At 41.0% G+C, this 23,183-nt stretch overlaps 1 protein-coding gene across 3 annotated transcripts in view; it reads left to right on the top strand.

The window, feature by feature from the left end:
- SPTLC3 (serine palmitoyltransferase long chain base subunit 3) overlaps window positions 1–20,891 on the top strand; it is a 287,967-nt gene extending 267,076 nt beyond the window's left edge. For all 3 annotated transcript variants that reach the window (XM_052675638.1, XM_052675652.1, XM_052675646.1), the window contains 5 exons: window positions 1,505–1,724; window positions 3,822–3,948; window positions 15,585–15,720; window positions 16,603–16,732; window positions 19,088–20,891. In XM_052675638.1, coding sequence (XP_052531598.1) covers window positions 1,505–1,724; window positions 3,822–3,948; window positions 15,585–15,720; window positions 16,603–16,732; window positions 19,088–19,201 — 727 coding nt within the window. In that variant the 3' untranslated portion in view covers window positions 19,202–20,891. The remainder of the gene's footprint in view (window positions 1–1,504; window positions 1,725–3,821; window positions 3,949–15,584; window positions 15,721–16,602; window positions 16,733–19,087) is intronic.
- The last annotated feature ends 2,292 nt before the right edge of the window (window positions 20,892–23,183 follow it).

A 23,183-nucleotide genomic window follows, 5' to 3' on the forward strand; every position in this document is an offset into this window, starting at 1 on the left:
AAGACAGAAAGGCAGGATCTGCCAGCAGTCACCTGACACCCAAAATTGTGCCTACAGGTGGACACAGCGAGGCTCTCTGAACCCGATCAGCACAGGCAATCCTTGTCCATGGCTGCTCCCCAGTACTGTTCATTGAAACTAATGGACACTGCTGATTTCAGGGAACAAATATCTCCTAAACTTCAAGCTGTTTCCAAGCTTACTCGGGAGAACAAAAGAAAAAGTATAAAACTTGTAAAACATTGCCAACACATCATTTCCCTTTTGTGGTACTGACCTTCCAGCTGTGTAGATCAGCTTGAGTGACAGGCAGAAGAGTGTGAAAGCCACTGGCCCAAGATCACAAAACTGCCAAGAGGTTGTATTGAACACGCTGCTCATTTTTACATGCCCTCTGGGAGCAAATGTGACAGTTCTACTCACCTGAAATTGCTGTAGCACATGCCACTAGATAACACAGAATGCTTGGCCACAGAATGCTGCTTTCTGGGGTGCATAGTGCACTCTCTTTGGGTTTGATAGAAAGTATGTAGCATTTAAGGCCTGCTCACTAGAACTGATGAAGAGAATGCGTGCAACTCATTATGAAGTGAATGCTGAGTGCACCAAAGCATATCCAAGCACAACTTTAGTTGTCCCACAAAGGTTTTTGAAGACATAATAGTCTTCACAGCAATACTATTCATACTTCATCTTTATAGAATTTGAGGGCGTTCCCATTGTTTCCCAGAGCTTTCATTCTGTTGTAGAACTCTCCTGTGCCTTCTAAGTTACTGATACAATTACCAATACAGAAGATATATCACCTTTTCTTGTTTCTAGAGCTTTCTATACACCGTTACGAGAGGCTTAGAATATTTCTGTTTCCTATGTGGCCTTAAGAAAATAAACAGAAAAAAAATGGAAACATTTTTCCATTCATCTGGTAGGAGTAACAAGATTGGGTTTGAATTGTCTTTTCTAATCCCTGATTCTCTCCACTCTGAAGACTGAGGCTGCTCTGAGCCATAGCACTGTCTGTGCATTTCATATGGGCCATATTAGAGCCAATTCCTCTGCCCCAGGGTGATTTTTCTCTAGATCTGTTATCCAGAAATGTTGACATAGTAGCAGTAGATGGATGAAGGACCACTGTGAATTATAGCAGTTCCTTATAATTCATTACAATATATATATTTTTTGCAGTCTGATGTAATATGCTGCTTTGGTGAATATCTTCCCTTCAGTTTATACTTTTCCTTCTCTTTTATGGCATGTTGGCAATTTCCAAACGTTCAAGGACTTTTTGGCTATTTTTATTTGCTTGAATTCTAAAATTATTTTACTTTTATACTTGTTGGAAGATGCTTGCAGTGTTTCTTTGAACTGTAAATACAAATGGAGTTTGCAGAAGATCTTCCATGGGGTAACTGCACTATGCACTTAATGCCTATGCTTCTTTGGCAGTATTTTAAGGAGAAAAGAAGGTATAGGATTTGTTGTTTCTCTGTGATTCTCTCCACAGCATGGAAGGGTCCATTGTGCAGCTGCCAGAGATAGTCTCCTTGAAGAAGAAATACAAAGCCTACCTCTATTTGGACGAAGCTCACAGCATCGGTGCAGTGGGAGCAACAGGACGAGGAGTTGTGGAGTACTTTGGTATGAATCCTGATGATGTTGACGTATTAATGGGAACATTCACAAAGAGCTTTGGTGCAGCTGGAGGATACATAGCTGGCAAAAAGGTAAAAGGAAAACACAAACCGGGGGGGGAAATACTTTCTCATTACATGAGATGAACTTTTTTATCTTTTCATATAGGCTGCTTTACACGAGCACAATTCTACAGATAGCGCCACTTTTGTCTAAATCCCAAATGAACATTAAAAACTGTCAGAATTTCTTATTTTTGTCTCATGTTCTTGTTACATAATTTGCTTGGGTTGGGTATTTTGATGCCACCCTGATGATTTTTGTTTGTTTTGGAAAAGTTTAAAATCCTTGTGGTTGTCTAAATATACCTCACTACATTAATTTTCATGCAGACTGCTTGCTGCTTTATTTCCTGTTTGTAAACAGTGTGTGGAGCAAGATTGAGAAATTGAAGCCACAGTTTCATCCACTGTTACAAAATTCCTGAACAGTTGTGGATTGTCATAGCTGCATTTTTAGGATGGAGAAAGAGGATTTACTTGAGGATCTCTCGCAATAGCAACCTCTTTGATCTCAATTTCTCCACATGCATTGACAAAACAACCTCTTGTCAACAGAAAGTAGAGCTGAACTTGTTTTAACAGGGAGTGTAGGAGAAGAGAAAGTGTAATCAATGCCATTGTGAAACATCATCATTTTTACTGCTTAGCAAAGATGTCAAGTAGTTGCTGGATTTTTACCCTCTTCATACCCTCAAAAATACAGGAATGTATTTCTAAAGTAGTTTACTGAATGAGGAGATAGCCTAGTCAAACAGCTCATATGGATATTGTCAGGAAGGTAGGAAGCCCTTGTGTAGAATAAAAGGGATGTAAGAAAGTGTGAAGCATCTATTTCTCACCATCTTTGGCAGATTTTGCACCTGGAGATCTTAAAACAGACTACTGTAATGCATAAAGAATCAACTTCCTTTTGTTTGCTTCCTGAATTAATATCTGAAGATTTGACTTTTACAAAGGAAAATTGGCTAATAAAGCTAGAAATGATAGGATGCCTGAACCTGTGAAGAAACATCTATAGCAATTCATCATCTAATCCTTGGAAGTTTTCTTAAAGGAAAGTGGTCACTCTTTTCACACCTGGTGTGTCACTAAGCTTTGCCTCAGGCTTCTGGGCCTTGGCAGCAGCTGTTCACCTACCTTCATTTATGCAGCCATAAACTTACAGGGGTTCTTTTTGCTGGGTCAGTAAGAACACAGAAGCTTTCTCAGCTGCTTGGTTAAACCCATAGGATTACAATTGCAGTGTAGCAATGCAACAGTGCACAACATATATAAAGTTAAATAAATCTTTTTTCCTAGCACTGAAGTTTCAGCATAGATTTAAGCAACTTTTATGGCAATAATTTGTGTCAGTATCTTTATTTTCTGGAGGCATTTTTTTTATCAAAGCATAGTTTCAAGCAGACATCATCTCTTTCTCACTACCATGCATTTAGCTTTTGGTGCAATGACAGTTACTCAGCAATTTACATATGTTCATAAATATGCACTGTTGTAGTAGTGGTAGTCTTAATCTAGTTCTGAATTCCTACTCAATCCCTGCATTCAGGAGATACTGGTACTTTAAACATGCCTGCAGCACAGCAGTGCTTTTGTTAGGATCGTGGTTTGTGCTCTTAGATATGCAGGGAAGTGTTAAAGCAGCTCTACAGATTGTAACATGACTGGACCTGTCACACTAATAGGATAGGAAGTTTATGTTGTAAGAAGTGAGTGTGCTAATAGCCAAAGACAGATTCCAGTAGGGCTGCTTTTCCTGCATTAGATCTTGTGGCAGGGAAACTGTGCTGTTGCCATGTAAGTTTTATTTCTTTCCCATTCATGGATGGACTGAACAGTATTTTAAAAGCAGCTCTTCGTTGGCCTTTACATGATTTTGGCTCCTTTATAATGTCTCAGCGCATACACATTGTTTTATTTCAGCTGTAATTGCCTCACTTAAATTGCAAAGTGCTTGCACTTGCCTAATGTTTCTTCAGGCTGTGTATTAATGGGAGCGGCCAAGAAAGTAAACAGCTGGTGAAACCTTCTCTTTTTTCTGCACTTTCTCACTCTGTGTTAGTTAAAGGGGAGATGTGATGTCCGGGCACCTCCAAGTTCATTCATACTTTGTTTCCCTTGTCTAAGGGCCTCGTGGACTTTTTACGAACTCATTCTCACAGTGCTGTGTACGCCACATCTATGTGCCCACCTGTGGCAGAGCAAATCATCAGAGCGATGAAGTGTCTCATGGGGTTAGATGGAACAACGCAAGGTAAGCCACCCTCTTTAGCCTGTCCATTATTTCAGTTACATCTACTGGGTACAGATGCACACAGAAGGAAACTGAGAAGGTCATGCAATACAAAGTGCATCATTTTTACTGTACAATTAATATCTAGATTATCATCTTGCTAGGTGCAATCAGCTATACTACTTTTTCCACAATTACATGCAGCAGAGATGGACATACTCTGAATTCTGACTCTAGTCTACCACTTACAGTCATCAGCTTTGCAGTAACAACTAGAAGAAGTACAGAAATTATCCTTTGAGTTTGCAGTAGGTGTTTGGAAATGCTTGCCTCTATGAGTGCTGCCACTTCAGCTCTGTATAAGTATGAACCTTCAAAATGGCAAGCATCTGAAGTATAGCACAGAAGTTCCACGTGAGTGTGTTGGATGTTAAATTGTGGTATGTGATGATGGTTATAATAGCTCCCACCTTACAACAGAATTGGATATGGTGTCCTCGAACTAGTTTTGAAATGTGTTTTGTCCACCTTCACTTCACACCTCTCTCCTGCCTGCCCTCAACCCCCCCCCCAAAAAAACAACCATGTACGTGGCATCTTTACAAAATGTTATGTTTATATATATTTGCTGAAGTTGCAGATGCAGGTACAGTCCAGCGTTCTGTGTAACATGCTTTCTGCGCAGCACACAACAAGCAATACCGTGAGATATTTCCATCTCTATATACCGTGACTGTTTGTAAGTGATACTGATATGTAATCAATACATTAGTTCGTACCTCAGAGAAAAGCTGGTGGTTTTTGAATTTGTATGGTCTTTGTCAGCAATACCTGAGTGTCACATCATTGTGTGATTTGCAGGTGCAGATAAGACTCTGCTGTGAATTGCAGTCTGTTTTATATTAGCCCAGCAGGGCTGTGCTGTTTTCTCATTCCAAGCACAGGACTAACAGCAATTCTGTATTAGCCCTCCCTGGTAGATTTAAGTGGGGGAAAGGTGGGGTTGGAAAGGAAAAAAAAGTATGTATGAGGATGTAAGTGAACACTGCACTGCTCTGCATTATTCTGCTGTGGTGGCCTAGAAATTGGTTTCCTGCCATGATAGATACAAGACTATTGTGATGCTTATCACAGCCCTTCAGTGAGGCCAGAGTTTTCAAGGTGCCAGTGAACGAAAGAAGGGACACAGAATCCAGTTTCAGTGCCTTCTGAGTCCAGTAGTGAAGTGCAGCAAAATTCCAGTGCATTGTGTAGACAATGAGGAAATGATGCTTTTGCCATTTTGACAGAGAAGGCAAGTTGGAAACAGTACTTACCCTCCTCAAGTGGAAAGGTTAGGGCAACGTATTCTGATGTCTACATCATGCTCCTTGTAAGAGAACAGGCTCTGACATGTTTCTTCTGCCTTGGGAATTGTGTGCAGCCCATCCTGCTGTGCACTGGACTGTTTGTAGGAAATGCTGCCGTCAGAGGGCGGCCTTACACTGAGCCTTTCCAAGAGTGCCATACTCAGGGCTCTCCTGCATGTTGCATGTAAGATATTAAACACACAGAGCATTTCCAAACCTCCAAAGCCTCTTACAAGTGACCTTCAGCTAGTGTGGTTCTGCAAGCAGCTCAGCACAGGCTAATAGAAGAATGTGGTTCAAGACAGAGCCCTTTATTTTATGCATGTCAGGTTGTCTTAGGACTGAAGAGTTTGCAATGTCTTCTGTTTCACAAGCAGTGTTCTTTAATGACACGATGTTTGCATTTGTGCACAAAGTGCTTATTAAGTGTCTTGCAAATTCTTTAATAAACTAGTGTGCTGTTAGTTCTTTAAAATTTGTCTTGTAATGTGAAATGCAGACAGATAGAAGAACAAGTGGGCAAACAAATGTCATAGGTTACAGTATTGTACAAAGGCTAGCAAACTGACTGTGATGTGTAAAAACACTTCTTGCCCTTCTGAGCCAGACTCATTATTTTAGTCTGCTGTGTTCTCTTTCATGTGGGCCTTCCTTCATTAGGCTGTCTTCTGGACTACCAAAAAGAAACCAAAATATGGGAAGAGCTGTTGTGCTGGCCCACACTGCAATGCTGCTTAGGCGTACAGAGAAAGGAGCATGGTGACTCAGAAAGGAAAGAGAGAAAGCTCTGTCTCTGCTAGATAGCTTTGTTTCCGAGGTCAACAGTGAATGAGTTATCTTGGTCTGCTGCTGCAGAGAATGGTGGACCTTGGGTGTGAGCTGTCCTTATGGGAGCATCAGCCATGTAGAGAGACACCAGGCAAAGAGGTTTCAAGTGATAATGGTCCCTCTGTGGAACTGAGATCCCGTGGCTTTTCTCTGAAAGCCTGATGAATTGGCAAAGGGAGTTTATTTTGCAGTTTATTTCAAATAGCGTTCCCTCCCCAAGGAGAATGGGCAATCCTTTCTAAGAGCATCTGATTTGGTGGCTTGTCCTCCAAAGGGCATTTCTATGGAGTAGGGAGCCTTGCAGAAAATATTGCAAATGTTTTGGAAAATAATGAAACTATAGTTTGCTAGAAAGTTCTGTGTTAACTAGCAGGTACTTTCTGAGAAGAGTTTGAAATAATAGGGTGACAGATGTGTTAATCTGGCTTGTTGTGAACTTCATGACTAACATTTAGTAGGTTAATAGAAAATTGGGGGAAGGAAGATTGATTTGATCATCTAAATTGCTGCTCAGAAAATATTCTTTTTTGCGTTTCACAGTTTTCTCTTATTTTCCCAGATATTGATTGTGCTTTTATGTTTTCTTCCATGTTTTGCCAGTTATTCTCCACAGTTCTGTTAAGCGTCTGATTTTCGAAAGAGTAGGGTAGTTGAAATTATATGGTAAATAATACTTGAGGCCAGAAATGCAGTAATACTCTTTGTGTTTTATCCTGGTTTGTATCCAAATGATTGATCTCCCATATTTTCTTCTTCATTCTCAGTTATTAAAAATATGATTGATTGGAAGTCAGTCGTGGAATCATAGAATGGCTTGGGTGGGAAGGGACCTCAAGAATCATCAAGTTCCCATCCCTCTGGCACAGGCAGGGTTGCCAGCCTCTAGATCAAGTACTAGATCAAGTTGAAACATTAATGTCATGATAGTGTGATGTCTGTATACTGCAATTTCATCCTCTTAAACTCAGTAAAAGAAGTTGGGAGCCTTTTTAGTGGAAGTGCAATTCCTGGCATTTTTCAGTGTGCTTTACAGGACTCTGAAAGTCAACAACTGTTAGAACAAGGCACATTTATTCTTGGTAGTGTAACATCATAGATATTATCATAGTTCCTGCAGTAGAGTTGTTCAAAAGTGTATGAACTTGTGGCATCTGTGTTTCCTTGAGTAATGTCATAAGGCTGCAAGTTCCACACTTCAGCTCATACAGTCTATAAAAAGCTCATTTTATCCTTCTTAAAACTTGGTGACCTTTTCATCTCAAATGTGTCTCTCCTCATTTATTAGAAGATATGGGAAGCAGAATTTCCCTTGGCATTTACTCTTTATGATTTGTAGTGTAAATATTCTCTATACGTGCTCCTTGTGGTTTCTCATTACACCACTGGAGATACCTCAGGAAACCGAGCAGCTGCCTTAGTGGTTTTAGCCCTACTCAGAGAGCTTGGACCCATGCAAATGTTCATGTGCGCTGACTGGTTTGCGGCCCAGCTCCTCCAGCTGTGACCTTGGACCTTTTTTTCCCCTTCTGCCTGAGAATACTGAAAACATTCTTATGCTTCAATATGATAGGTAAAGAATAAGACCTCTAATCAGATAGAATTAAAATTGCTGGGAAATATAAAACAAATTTATTAATTCTAAATAAATTATAGTTGTGTAAAAATCAAATTGCAGCATTTTAAGGGATTGTTTTTCTCTCTGATGCACGGCATACAGAAATTCACCAACAGCAATGGGCACTTTCAAGTGTTTTTATGGGACGCTGCAAAACTTAAAGCTATATCCTCAGTTATCTGCAAGTCTTCATTAAAAGGGAATTCCTGACGCTGTTTAGATAGAAAGTATTTCGTTAAAATGTGATGTACTTTGCAGTTTGTGATGATTGGTTTGTCTTCTTGCAGCTACTTCTTTTTATTTCTGTTTGCAGCAGATCGTGAGTTCTTGCATCTGAGTGCATTCAGAATGCAAAGAAGCTGCAGAATGCTGTTTTCTGCTTTGGCTTGGCATTAAGAGTATCTGGTTTTAAAAGGTTCCTTTTTAAGACATTTCCATCTGCCTTAGATTTTTGCATAACTGGAGGAGGACCAGCTTCTTAAACATTCCAATTTCCAACGTTTTCCACCGCTATCAGAGTTCAGCAACCTTTTGAGAACATTATCTTTGCCTTAGTTTGACACCATGATAACCTGGCATAAGCCAGCACTGAGAAGGGCAGCCTGGAACTCCTTTCAGTCTTTCTCCCCATTCCTGGCCCCTTACTTGTGCCCCATTTCCTTACACCAGCACCAGTGTTCGTGCAGCCATGCAGTGAACTGAGTCGGGGAACTGATCTAGCTGAAAAATAACTGAGGTCCCCACGAATGATTAGCCTACAGCCAAATGGTTCCCTGAGCCAGTCTGCCATATGGCTGGATGCGAATCTTAGTGCCAGGACTTGAGCAGCTGAAGCCAAGGGGAGCAATCCTGTTTTCAGCAGAGTAAATCTGTGCCAGACTCAGCTGATCATGAAACTATTTTGTAAGCTGTAACACTGCAGGCTGTGCAGTGACAGACCCCTTGAACCTGCTTGAAACAGCTTGCAGAAGCAGGCAGACAAAAAAGAACCATACAGGTTTTTACTGTTCCCTCTCAAATTCTCCCCTGCTTCATTCTGAGATGATTGCTTCTCTCAGGTCTCCGTCAAGCGGAATACTTGAACCCTGCTTTAAGTTAATATTCCCAATAAGTATGTGCCTACATGTACAGCACTGAAGCAGATTTAGTCCCTGTTTGCACAGCGTTGGCTTTGTGACTAGTGGAGTGTGACAGTGAAGATGCTAATGTTGATAATACATTGTTATGACTGTTATTTGTCTAAGCTAAACATCACAGATGTTGTCTCAGTGGTGGATAATGAAACAGAGCTGAATTCTGCTGTCTTTACTCAGAGTGGGACATGCTGTTCCAGTGAAGCCACGTGATGTGTGATCCACCTTCTAAAGGAAGCCAAGTATATCCAGGGACAGTCCACTGATATGATTAAGAAGGGAATTTGGAATAATAGTATTCACAGTGGAACTCGCAAGAGCTCAGAGGATTGATCAAATCCTGCCTCTTTGGAAGCCACTTTTTCCATAGTCAAAGTTAAACCAGTGCCAGGTCCTTTAGCAGACCCTACCCATGGATAGGTCGCACTTTGTTTGCAACGAAGCATTAACTGCAAGTAAAGGAGAGCTATGATGAGCCTGTGAGCTTCTCTGCATGTGTCAGCGTGCAATCTATTGGATGATTTTCAGCCTGCCCCCAGCAGAGAAAGCCATGCTCTTAAAGGGACAGCGGGACACAGCTGTCTTTTAGGGGTATCTTTGCTGCTGAGACCGAGCACAAGGAGCCTTCCTCCATTCCAGGTGCTGCTTGCCCAAGTAGTCCAGCACTGCTTTCAGCAGAGGAGCATGAAGGAGAGAAGTGCCTTTCTAACTGCATTTAGGTCATTGGTATTTCAGAAACACCTAGTGTGATACCAGCACTGGCTGGCTTTTAGCTGAGAGCCTGATGTGCTTTGAGATTAATCACCTGTGCTGGGAGTAAATCAGGCTCAGACAAGGCTGGCTGCTCTGTCCCTGTTTTTGTGGGGGACACTGAATGCTGGCTTTACATATCTGAATGTTAATAAGAAGCTGATAGGTGTAATCGACTCATTTGAGAAATGAGGTAAAAATGATAGTATTTGTACAATCTCTCCTCTGTCTGCTTCAACTGACATTACCTCTTTTTCTTCCTGTAGTCTGCTCTGGAAAGTGTTTTGCAGCAGTTCACAGTTAAAATTGGATCAACTAACTAAGTCCTTAAAGGCTTATTTAGCAGTTGAGTTAAGTTGAAATTGCTAGGTTTATAGTTGGCTTTAGATTGGAGGAGAAAATGTCCTCACTTCTCTCCAATTCATAGCAAAGTTACTTTTTATAAGATTTTTTTTGTCTGAGAACATATTTCCTTTAGGCACCCCAGTTTTATAGTGTTCTATTGGTGATTTAATGCATGTGGAGGTACATGTGTCTTACTCTTATAATGGAACAAGAAGAAAAAAAAAATCTGTCCATCTGCAACAGTTTAGTGAGGAAGAGCTATTGTTTTCCTTTTTTTTTTCTTTCTTTTTTTTTTTCCCAGCCTTTGCAAGTTTGCTTTCTTACTATCTAGTTAGTCAAGAATGGCAGGGAGTTGAGTTCTGCATGCAAAGAACGCAGATTGAAGAGACACACTGACAGTGGTATGTAAAAGTTTGATTGTGTGACCTAATTCATCTACCCAATGAACCAGCAGCTGGAGGAGATTAAAGCAGGTGAATTTGTATTCTGAAGAGTCTACACATGCCAAAGAAGAGTGCAATGTGGGATTATCTTCTTTCAGGAAAAAAAAAATATCTTATTTTCATCGTATTATTATCTTATTATTATCTTATTTCAGGAAAAAATAGCTTTCCTTCAATTGAAATACACCTGAGATCTGGATAGGAAAGGTTACAGGTTGCTTATTCCTGTTTTCAATATACTGAGTCAAAATTTCCAAGGTTGGAAGCCTACAGGAAGAGTTCAAAGACAGCGTGTTTGTGCAAGAACTGAACGCAGCCAGCTTCTCATTATTAAAACCTTGCAGGAGGAAAAAGCAGACATCTCTGGAAGAGGAAAGCAAGCTTTTGTTTCAAGGAGCTGATAGTTTTACTACCTCTTCTGCTGCCAGGATAAGGTCCCCAGCTGGTGTAAGTAGCGCAGCTCTGCTGAAGTGTGTGGAGCTGTGCCAGGTAACACCCATCTGCAGTCAGGCCCGCAGTCAGGATGCCTTCCTGCTGTCAGAGTGCAGAGCTGCTCCTCACTGCAGGCAGGTCTGCAGTGTAGTCCAGCGTGCCACTGAGCGTCCCTTGCTTCCTCTGCTCCACGTGACTCTGAACAAGTGTTGCTTCAAAGAAATCATGAGCAGGCCACCTGTCTTTTATCATTGCCTTCTCTCTTGCCTTCTCTTAGTTTTTGTTAGTTTTTGTTGGTTTGTATCCTAAACTAAACCATATTAGTTGTGAGCTGTAATGCCTTTGAAAAGACTACAGAGATTAATGAGCTAAAACTGGCAATGTGCAATAATGCATGTCAGATAAACCATTTTTCCTATAATCTCCATCACTTTAGAATCTTGACATAAATATTTTAAAGCAGTGTAACAAGTGTAATCTCTGCAGGTACCAGCAGTAGGTGTGCTGTACAAGTAAATAATCAGTACTTCAGTACAATGCCAGTAACCTGTGTATCACTGTACGTTCCAGGCAATATGAAGACAACTTGTGAAGCTTAAGAATCCTTTATCCTTCAGTTTTCCCTCTTTGTGTCTCTTTTCAATTCAGCTAAAAAGAACATGTGCAGCTCTTAATAAGGTCATTCTCAACCATAGCTGCAAACTGGGGAGCATTAGTGGGCTTCATTTCAATTAGCAGAGGGTCGGTTTTCCTTTGTCCAGGCTTTCTGTTCTCTTTGAACATGTGCTGTGTTGTGGTTCACTTGTTTTAGGGAGCGTAACGACCTGAGTATCCTCCAAGCTATGCTGTAGGCTATTTGCATAGGCTGTGGAGGCTGTAAATCCTCAAGAGTTTTGAAAACTAGGAAGTTCTGAACAAATATATTTGCTGAGGCTCTGATCCTGTAGTTAGTGCTGTACAGGCAAATTCTTGCCCTCAAATAGATGCAGTTGTATCCTTTTAGTTCTGACTCTGCAGATTTTTGCTCATAAAAAGAGGTGGTTAGCAAGACTAAAAGATGCAAGATGACAGCCTCAAGAATCAAAGAAAATAGTTCTTAAATAAAGTGCCTGTGATTAAACATACCACAGTGAGATTTGGTCTAAGATCTAATTCTAAACTGAATTCCATCACTTTTATGCTGATTTAATCTGCAGTGTAGGGGGAAAATGGAGCCAATGAGACCAAAATAAACATTTTGCTCTGATCTGCCTCCACTATCTGACTTTGGAGGGTCCCATACAGGACAAGAAAAAGCACTGAAATACAGTTGAAAACCTTAAGGGTTTTATTGCTCTTATCAGGACAGCATAAGATGGTTGTTTATATGCTGTGTGTATGTGGTCTTGGACCACAAAACTTGACATGAGAAAGGAAAGTGTTGACACTTGGTAAAGAAGTAGGTTCCTCCCAGCCAGCCACCCACCAGTGTTTGTAGCAATCGTCTCCTAATGTGCTTTTTTTCCCCTCCAGATATATGCGAATGCTCTGATCTTTTATTAGGCTCTTTAATGCATCTCTGCAAGTGACATTACTATTTCGAGATGTTTCTAAAACACTGAAGTGGCTCTTTTGCATCGGCGTTGGCTTTCTTCAAATGAGTTCCGTGGGGATTTTCAAAAGGATACCCGTCCCATCACCAGCTGTTCGAGGACATGGATTTAGCAGGGTAGAATTGCAAAAGGAGGTGTTTGGCACTTAGGGCCCTGTTTCTTTTGCTTTGGAGTTGAAGTTCTTGGTATTTAAAAGAAAGAGAAATGAAACGATCAACTCCTATGCCGTGCGCATATGGTTTGATAAATACTGAAGGGCCTGGAATCTTGCGTGGCTGACACTTTGTTTCCAGCTTTGTGGTAAACAGCTGAATAGAGAGGAGAAGGCAGCAAGTATTAAGCTGCATCCGCCAAGAACATCTGTATTTATGAAAACTTTCCCTAATCGAAAATCTAGTAGTTTCAAATGCTGAGCATTTGGAAACTAGCTTAGGGGCGGCTAAGACGGCAAGAAGCAGCAGTGGCTGTGAGCCCCCCGTTCAGCTCACTTCCCCACCCACCTCCTTGTAAAGTGGGCATACAGGAGACATTAATGAAGTCTTAATTAAAAGGTTCTGTCGTCAGACTCCAGCCACATTGTCCTGAAGTTCTTCTTTCAGCCCCTTTCCTTTGCCACCTCCCCTGCCTCCATCACTCCTCCCCACTATTTCCTCCTGGTCTTTAAGATCTACTACACCAGAAATATTTTTGGAAATACCACAGACTATTGTTTTTATTAGTGACTGGAAAGCTTTGTAGTAGGATGCTTTTGTGTTTCATTTGTTTTCTTTTCTCTGGCACAGCTGTTTTTGTTTTAGCAGCATTAGAGAGATGGTTAAACTATTTGTGGCCTTCTCTAACCCAGCAGATCTCTTCCACCGAATGCTTTAAGCTGAATGACCGAAACTGTAACTAACAGGTTGTCTGCGTGGGCAGTTCATGCATAAAGTTACATATTCACTGGTTTTATGAGATCTCCTAGTTTGTTCGGCAAGTCCCACTTTCCCTATAAATTTTCCAGCCAGAACATTGACAGAGCCTTCACTCGGGAAGATACAGAACAGATGAAGCAGTAGATCTTGTTCAGACCTACGCGCGCTCGGAAATGATTAGTGGAGAAGAGGTTTATGTAGGTATGGTGATCCGCACTTCAGCCAGGAGGGGACAGGAAGAAAAGGCACAGCAGGTGCTGCAGCAGAATGTGGTTGGAGGACGAGTGTGTCAGAGGTGGTGTGCAGCAGGTGGAAGTGCCTGAGTTACAAGGAGCAAGATGGGACATCAGGAACCAGGCACCCAGTTGGGAAACGGTGGCAGCAGAAAGCTGTAAGTGGAGAATGAAGGGAACGAAAAGGAAAGTAAAATGAAAAAGTAAACGGAAAGTGAAAACAAAAACCACTTGTGCAAAGGCAACGTAAAAGCAAATGGAAAAAGAGAGAATGAATTGTACTGGGGACTTCAGTGCTTGTGCATGGTGAGGTGATCTAAGCAATACTGGAAGTATGGGCTAGTGAACAAGAGAAACAAAAGATAATGTAGCTGAGATGTTGTCCAACTAAGTCCCATTCTTACTACATGTTTCTAGCACATCCTCTGTTGTGAGCACAAGTGCCTGCACAGTGCCAGTGGTTGGAGAATTCATCTGCATGACAGTGCTGTGGCAGTTTTCTTCCTGGCCAGGAGCAGCAGGTGGAGGACCTGGCTTGATTCATTGTGTGACTGTGAGAGCCCAGGGCCGGTGCTGGGGAGGCAGCGGGAAGCAGCAGCCGTGTGGGTATGGGTTAGGGGGCATCATCCCTGTCAGCATCGTACAGCATTAGAAATGCAGCACATGGATCAGCTTACTGATGAAATATAATGTGGGTAGAGTGGGGAAAGGGCATTCTCTGTAGGCCCCTGCCTACAGTAATGATGAGTGTGTTCTCTTTTGCATGCAGTGGGTAGGGAGGCAACTGTGCTTGTCAGTTTGCTTTCTTGGTGACACTGCAAAAGAAAGCTGAGCTGACTTTTATAGCAGACTTTCTCTGCTGTTTTTGGCCTTCTTTCTTTCTTTTTTTTACATTTAAAATAATTGTTTTCAAGTCTTCTGTCTGTTCTGCTGGGGGAAATATCTGTGGATTAGTGGCTGAATGAGGATAATGTAGGAACCAAAATTTGTGTCTGAAATGTTTGAAAAACTACAGTCCTGCAGTGTGCTGGAGCACAGCAGTGGCTCAAATCCCCAGAAACCAGGGCAAGTCTGCATAGTGTCTGCAGCAGGACCTATGGTACATGCTACAGGACATTACTGAAGTGAATACAGTAGTTCAAAGAAGTATCAAGGACTAGGCAAGACAGGATTTAAGACAACATATTTTGGATCAATTAGAATTCCTTATAAAATCAGACTTCATGCCACAAAACTAAAGCTTCTCATCAATTAACAGTTGTCCTTACTGCAGTAACATGTATGGTTACAACTGCATATAATTCCATAACTTGCTTACTCTGAATGCTTGCGTGTAGCTGAGCGTTGTCCTGTGAATGAGAGGGTGTGAATTGTTTGATGCAAGTGACAAAATGTATGGAAGGAATTGTCAGGTTGGGCCTCTGGGATCTCTGGAAAGAATAGGGAAGCATCTCATGGGATCACCACATTTTCCATCTGAGCATTCCTCATTTACTTTGCAAAAGAAGGTGAGAGCGAGTTGTCTTTAAGCTTACCATAGGCTGAGTAAGATAACTGCCTAAGATATGAGCAGTCTTGTAGAATGCCTTCAGTGAGAAAATATATGAATATATTGATGTATTGAGATCTGTTGTTTCTCCTTACTGTGAACTGTGTTGAGAATGTACCTATCTATAATGCCCTGTGTCTGTAATGACTCATACCTGCTCCTCTGTGTGTGTCATTCAGCAGACTTTACTCATTGCAGTACTGTAAAGCGAATTGTTCACGTCTGTATCCCCAGAAGACATGAAACAAGACGGTTTCTGCCAGTGGGAAGGCACCTTGAAAGCACAGAAATATCAGCTGTCTGTCCTACAATGCCATAACAGTCCATATATCTGCGTTTTGCTCATTCCATGCTTTTATTCTAAATGAAGCGGCGATGCGTGTATCTCAGTTGAACTTTCTGAATTGTTACCTACAGCTGTTTCCTTTCCAGCCCATTACCTTTGCACTGACTGTTCTCCCAACTGACACATTTCAGGGCTCCAGAGAGTGCGCCAGCTAGGGAAAAACACGAGATACTTCAGAAGAAGACTGCACGAAATGGGCTTCATCATCTATGGCAATGATGATTCTCCTGTGGTCCCATTACTCCTTTATATGCCTGGTAAGATAGGGTAAGTACTGAAAACATCTGATAAGCAAAACCAACATCTTCCACTTTGAAGGTTACTTGGTATAAGCTGTGTATAGTTGATAGATATAGAAAAATATAGTTGTTTTTGGTAGATGTTTCATAGGAGAAGCAGCATCTGTTAGGTGATTTCATGGAATAACATTCCTGATAACATTTAGAAATTGGATTTTTTAACTAGCAATCCTTGAAAGGGATAAATAGCCTTTGATGTATGAGTTGGTTTTGATGGATTCTCTTTATCCCCATCTGATATTCGAACAATCTTTGCACAGAGAAGATGTTTTACCATTCAGTACCCATCGAGCAGCACTTATGCTGTGACACAGACATAACAAATATAGTGGTCAGCACACGGGGAGATTTTGCAGGTTACCTAGAGTGGCTGTGTGCTCTAGGTGTAGTACAGGCCTCGCAAAATGCTCCCAAACAAGCAGAATGCTTGTAGGAGCAACTAAACCATCACACAGTTTGTTTAATTCCTGTTGATGAGCTGGAAACAAGCTCCAAGACCTTCCAAAGGCCTGACTTCTTCAGTGCTTGAGGTCTGCAAAGGCCCATACATTTTGATTTGCACTCAAAGCCTTTGATTGACATGAATGACTAGGTTCTACTCTACAATACTTCCTCTGCTGTCATACCACTAGTATTTGATACTCACTTGGTTTTGTGAGCTGTTAAACAGCAAACAATTTGGTCCTACTGATAAGATTCTGGCTTTTATGGAATTCAGTGAGAATATTACCATCCACTTCAATTGAAGTCAAGATTTTACCCATTGTTTTATTACACTTGAATGTTTTCTCTTTGTGGTCAGTTTATTAGAGGTAATTTACTTCTGTTTTTTTTCTTCCTCCCTCTGTAGGGCTTTTGCAAGACGCATGTTAGAAAAAAATATCGGGGTTGTTGTGGTTGGGTTTCCAGCTACTCCTATCACAGAGTCCAGGGCTCGGTTTTGTGTGTCAGCTGCACATACACGGGAGATGTTAGACACGGTAAGCACAGATGTCCTGCTGAAATTAATTTCAGATGCCAAGGGGGTTGGGAGGAGCTGTGTCTCTGTTACTTTGAATCTCAGTAATTCATTTTTACGTTTGTTCTTCTAGTCTTATCACTTGATCTTTAAAGGCATTGTAGCCTTATATATTTTATTTTAAAATACAGATTATGAGACAGTTAACTTACTTACTATGTTCTTCTATTTCTAGTAGTGGCCAAATCTGTCACAACTAATGAAGACATACATGAAAAACACAGCAAGACAAAAAAGTTAACTGATAGGTCAAAACTATCAGAGTAGGAAACCTGAACTGATGTGCAATAATTGCAGATCAGTTTTTCTATGCCCCTGTGTTCATTCTGTATTTCTACTTGTTTCTCAAATTGCAGTAGTACATGGGACAGCCTTGGGGGTACAGGTGGAAACTGTAAACCGTATTTAGAATGGTTTAAACCTAATGAGGTTTAATTGGTGCTGTCTGGCCCCTTCAGCTCCGTAACTTTCTCTGACAACAGAAAGACTATCAAGAATACGTTGAGACTTCCATTCCAACGCAGTCAGAAATGTGTTTTTTAAAAAAAAAACCAAACTCTTTGACATTTTTCATCTCCCCTTCTTGCTGAAGGTCTTTTTTTCTTGGCTTCATATATAATCATCTTTCTCAGAATAAACCAACTTAGAGGCAGGCAGTGCTGAGGGTAGCAGTACATTTCAAGATTTCATTTTCTTCTCTTTGTACAAGTATGATTCTTAAAGGAAAAACAAACCAGAAAACTAACCCTGGGAACATAGAAGGCATTTGAGTAGAAGATGCCATTTCTTCATGCAGGCAAACACCTGTGTCTGCCTGAAAAGAGCCCCTGACTCCTGTTGCATCCTGAGATTCATATGGGCTAGAGGTGGGAGCCCTGCCTGGTTAACCAGCTCCTGTGCCAATGTGGGCCTCACTCGAACAACACTGAGAAATCTGCTTTGCATGTGTGCAGTGCAAAATCCCTGCTGCTCTTAAAGTTGCAGTAGTTCTTAGCGGGGTATGATGTCATAAAATCGCGTTATGTACACGCCTTGATTGCTGTCACCTTTTACTCTTTGGCTGTACAGATTTTGGCTTACATAACTGGTAGAAATAAAGGAGGTTGATCTGAAGATTAATCTCTTGAGGTTGCTGCTTTCCTTTGCTTCCTCACCACCCACCCCAAGCTTACATCTGTCAAGCTTACATCTGTAAGCCATCACTGCATGTTTGCTTCTCCTACTTGCACATCACTGCTTCCTGGTGCCAGTGACAGCCTGAAACATTTCCCAGCTATCATTCTTGAACATACTGTGGTTTTACCTTGGAAATTGAAGTCATTTCTGTACTGTTTGTGGCATTCTTTAAATGTCCTTACATTGTGGGGGAATGGAAATGCCCTGAGTTTAATTACACGCGGGCTGAAAGGTTTTCTTAGGGCAAATACTTTGTGAACATTCCTAAATCCAGTGTAGTAACACGTAACAAGCACAATGAAAACCTCCACCTCCCTTTGGCAAAACTTACTTTGAATTTTAGTCTGGAACTATGAAAAGGAAAGATCCACTTGGCAAGCTGTCAATAACAACCTCCTTAATGATTTTGAAGCTATCTTTTTGCATGAGCCATTACTGAAATATTTCTCTCTATTCTTGAGCACATTTCAGTGGCCTAACAGAAACAGGCTCACAATCTAATTTGCTGTTTTCTTTGCCAAAGGTCTGGCACTTCTTGAGTGTGGTTAAGATGCTGCAAGATGTTTAGCTGCTTTTCTGTGATGTAGCACTTTTTGAATCTGCTGAGAGCTGGGGGCACAGCTCAGCAAATTGCAATACAGTCCTGAAGCATTACTAATTCTGCCTATGATACTACAAGAAAACAGTGGAACGCATTAGAAATACCTTGCAGGGTGTTTACAAGGACTCTGATTAGCATTTTGTTCTGAATCTCATCCAAGAAAATATATTTCAGTCTTCAGGATCTGTATGGAAACACTGAAGTATTGCCTTACATGTGTCTTTTTCAAAAGCAATCATCACTTTTTACCTGGATTATTGTTTGACCCCATGCTTCTAGAATGTCATCTTTTTAATCTATGCTCACATTCTGACTGATACACCATGATCTACTGAAGGAGTCCTTTCTCATGCATTCTCACGGATGCTGTTGTACATCAGTGGCTGAATATTCATTATGAGAAACTTAAAAGCAACATTTGCCCTTTGTACACTTTGTGTGATGGCTTTATGGCCTTGTTCTTCTGCTGTAAAGTTGAAGATAATGAAACTCCATGTCTTTTCCCAAGAGAACTGACACAGTGTGATGGTTCTTACACAGGTTTTGAATGCTCTGGATGAATTGGGTGATTTTCTACAGCTGAAATATTCACGGTATTCCAAGTCATCTCATCCTGAACTGTATGAAGAAAGTCGGTTTGAATTTGAAGATTAAGTTTTCTGCCCATGAAGAGAACATTATGATGCTACAAAGGGGGGAAAACCCAAAAACCAAATATGAATGCATTTCTTTCCTTCTAAGGACAATTTTTGTTTCTCAGTTAATTGAAAGGAGGGAAAGCTTGATTTTTGCGTTTTAATGTATCAAATTTCTGTATTTAAGAGACTGAAATATTGATACAGATTTGCCTCCCAGGAGATCTGTTCTTCTTATGGTATTTTTTATGCAGAATGAATGCATCCATTGATCATGTTGCTAGCATACCGCTTTTGTTATGGCCCCTTTTTATGAAGAGGCTTCAGATAGTCCTAATTTTGACTGAAAGAATAAAGGTTAAAAACCAAATGGATCCAGTGTATACTGTATCCAGTATGGCAGTATAACTGAGCTTCATCAGTGAAATTGAATTCTGTCTGCTGAAGAGCATAAATCAAGACATCGCTGTGGATTGCTACAGAGCAGAAAGTGACCTCTTAACTAATTTGCCCTATCGTGCCTTTTTCCAGGGATAAAAAAAGAGTTAGAAGACGGCTAATGCTGAGAACAAGAACAGTTACCTCATCAGATATTTCTGACAACAGATTATGGGAAAGAGGAATGTTTCCTCCCCTCCACAGACCCTTTCTCTGCCACTTCAATATACTGTAAGCCTCATATTATAGAAAAGTTGGGGCTTAGAAATAAAGAAATGTTTTTATTCTAATGTATTTGACCTACAGCCTTCCCCATCTTATCACGACGAGAGCTTCTCAGCAGGCTTGCTCCCTTTTCATGTAGCAGCAGTAAATAATTTTAATAAGCATTTAACTTTCCCGTAAAAAGCTTGATCAAAACAGTCAGATACTCGCAGTTCACAAACTGCAGATGACATTTATGGGCCCATTCCTAAGTTTCCTGAACTACTTATGGGCTTAATAAATTCACTAACAAGTACATAATGCCCAAGTTGTTAGTTATACAGAATTGTGACGTTCGGGATACCATGAGCAGTTCTCCCACCTGCTAAATTGAGAGCTCTGCCATTCCTAACTGCACTAAGGTCACCCACTTAATAACATTTCTTGAAATGTTCTTGTCTGGTTTATGCATGTCAGGGACTGTTTTGCTTGTCAGGCTGCAGGCTTTTTGAGTGGCTTATTTTTCAAATAATTGATTATGTCATCTGAGAGGAAGACGTCCTTGTTCTCCTTTCCACTGCTCAAGTGACAAATGCTCAAAGATGCTTGGAGGAAATGTTACAGTCTGCAGCTTCCCTGCAATGCCTTCAGCAGCAGAACCATCGGCCTCGTGTGGGCTGGGTAGTTGGAGGGATATTGTAGCTTTTTCCCTTTTCTGTGGTGTTGAAAAGTGGTTCTGCAGCTTTAAGAATGAACTCCAAACCATTCCACACTATCAAATGTCATTGTAAACACATCAGATGAGAGATGTTTAGGTTTCTGTTGCACAGATGTACCACACTTTCATGTTCTCTTGAAAGCTGTGGTGTAAACTTAACCCGCAGCTGCAATATTAGATTTAAGAACAGTACAATTAAATTGCGGAGTACCAATTACACTATATTACTCTCTGCTTGTTAAAGCTGCTTTCAGGATATAACAAGGCTGATTGGTTATGAGGGGCCACTTTTTGTTGGGTTTTTGTTGTTGTTGTCATGCAAGTTAATAAAAATCCAGTGGTGCTATAACTTTAAGAACTGATTACAACACATTCCATGATATCAGATGTTGGCTTTAGGAAACATTTATCAAGGGCTGGGGTGGGACTAAGTGGTGTCATGTGATTCTTCGCTCCAGACTTGAAAAGCACTGCAGAGGTCCAAGGGAGCTGTGTTTGTGGACAAGAGCAAATTCACTGTATAAATATTAAAATATCCTTGGACATGGGACATGGAGAAATTAGGAAAGGTGGGCTTTGTCTTTAAGTAACTTGGTGATTTGTGATTTGCAGCTTGGCTACATGCAGGGTGAGTGCACTACTACAAAGGAGATGGGCTGAGAAATTTTCACAACCTGTTCCTCAAGGAAAAGTACAGAGCGTGATATATCGCATTTTGATCTCCATTGCCGAACATCTGCAGCCAGATCCTCAGTTGACTTCTGACCTTCCATCTTGGGGTGTCTGGCCGTAGTTTATATTTCAGCAAGCATTATTATATGTGCTGTTGCAGGCAGCATGCTTTTTTCCTCAAAGAGAGGCCTGAGATTGATTAAGCTATGGAATAATCACTTTTTGTCCCCCTATAGGGGAATGTTTTCTGTCTAAGGCTGAATTCCTCCTGCCCTCAGAACATTACTCTCTCTCATATTAAGAAGACAGGACAGCTATTTTTCAGAGACTGTTGGTTGATTTATTGTATGCTTTCTTCTGATTTCTTCCATCCCTTACACATTAGAGCAAGTACAGACGGACTATCCCTGTGCTTGGGGAATGTTCTGGGAGAAATCCCTGCCCCACTGGTGCAATAATACAACCCCCAGGAACTCCAGACTCTTAGATTTTTCCCCATGAGGCTGAGTTATGGTCTGGCACTGGTTGTTCCACCAGTGTAATTTCAGTGGAGATTTTCCAGATTTACATCAATTTTAGTAGATTTAGAGCTGATCACCACTTGGAAGACCCTATTTTAGCTAGCTTAAGAAGAAACTGGTGGAGTATTTATTAGGGAATTAGCACATCTAGCATAAGGATCACATTTCCTGCAATATACTCCATCTTCAAGTGCGCATGTTCTTGGGAGACGTAGTTCTCTGTAATTGTTTTAGGGGGTTTTGAAGAACTGTTTTCAATAAATAAAAATTGCTCAAGTCGTCATAGTTTAACCCAGCGGAAATGTAAGTATGTGTACACCAACTTTTGGCTGGCAAACTACAGTTCCAGCATCTCGTTATCTTACCTAAAATCTTGATTGACCTTCATGCTAGGGGAAGACTCCAATTGTCTGTTTGACAAAGCAGCTGAGTTGTTTGCTCTTCCCTGTACGTTTATCCCACCTCATCTTTCAGAAAGCCTACATTTCCTGGGCTTATCTTATTTGTCAAGGTGGTTCTTCCCTCTTTACATTGTTCTTTCTTTTCTGCAAGTTTCCATCCTCCAGGTCTCAGGGAAAGCACACAGGCACTTGCATGGGACCTGAAGCGTGTTATCACTGGATTGTAGGCATTGCCTCTCTCTGCCTCATTTTCCTGGTATCCTCACAGCTCCTGCAGACCTTAATCATTCATTTTTTCACATAAAAGTTTCCTACTGCTGTTGCTAAGTTTCTCAGCTGTACCACATCTGACCTGCGCAAGCTGCTGAACCAAGAGTAGGTTTGACCTATTACTCACACAGGTGTAGATCAGGTTAAACCTTGCTTTGAAGTCAGTACTGTTAGTTTAAACCTGTAGCAACTAAAGAGGGACCTGTCAGTGTGAGGTGAGCTGCCTGCGTCTGTTACTGAGAGATCTGAACGCTGATGTCTCCAGACTGTTCCACAGCTGCTGCTCTTCACAGATGACTGTGACATGGGATTCTATTTATTTAAGGTAGGATTTGAATTTTCTTTCCCTTTTTCTTCTTTTTCCCAAAATGTGTTTGCTTGAATGGGAATTGCATATTTCCCTATCCTGTTGAAATAGGGAAAAATAACAAAGTAGGAAAAACAGCCTACACTAAAGGTGTTTCTTTGAATATATATTTTCTAGCTTCCTTAGAAATGCAATAGCAATCGTCTAATATATGCTAATCTGCTTTTTATCTGTGCTTAAAGTTTAATTGTTCTTCAAATTAAACACAGATCAGGACCAAATTTTAAAGAAGCCACACTGCAGGCTGAGAAATGGCAGATTCCATCCCAATATTGGTAACTGAACATTTCAGCCTCCAGTTATTTTCTAAGGAGCTCAGATCACAGTGTTTCTCTCATCTACTCACACATCCAATATTGGTTGTGCTTGCTGCAGACCAGTCACAAACTAATGAGGCTCTCGCTCTCTCC

This window comes from Tympanuchus pallidicinctus, unplaced genomic scaffold (assembly GCF_026119805.1).
Source record: "Tympanuchus pallidicinctus isolate F22 unplaced genomic scaffold, pur_lepc_1.0 scaffold1, whole genome shotgun sequence".
Classification (NCBI taxonomy): domain Eukaryota; kingdom Metazoa; phylum Chordata; class Aves; order Galliformes; family Phasianidae; genus Tympanuchus; species Tympanuchus pallidicinctus.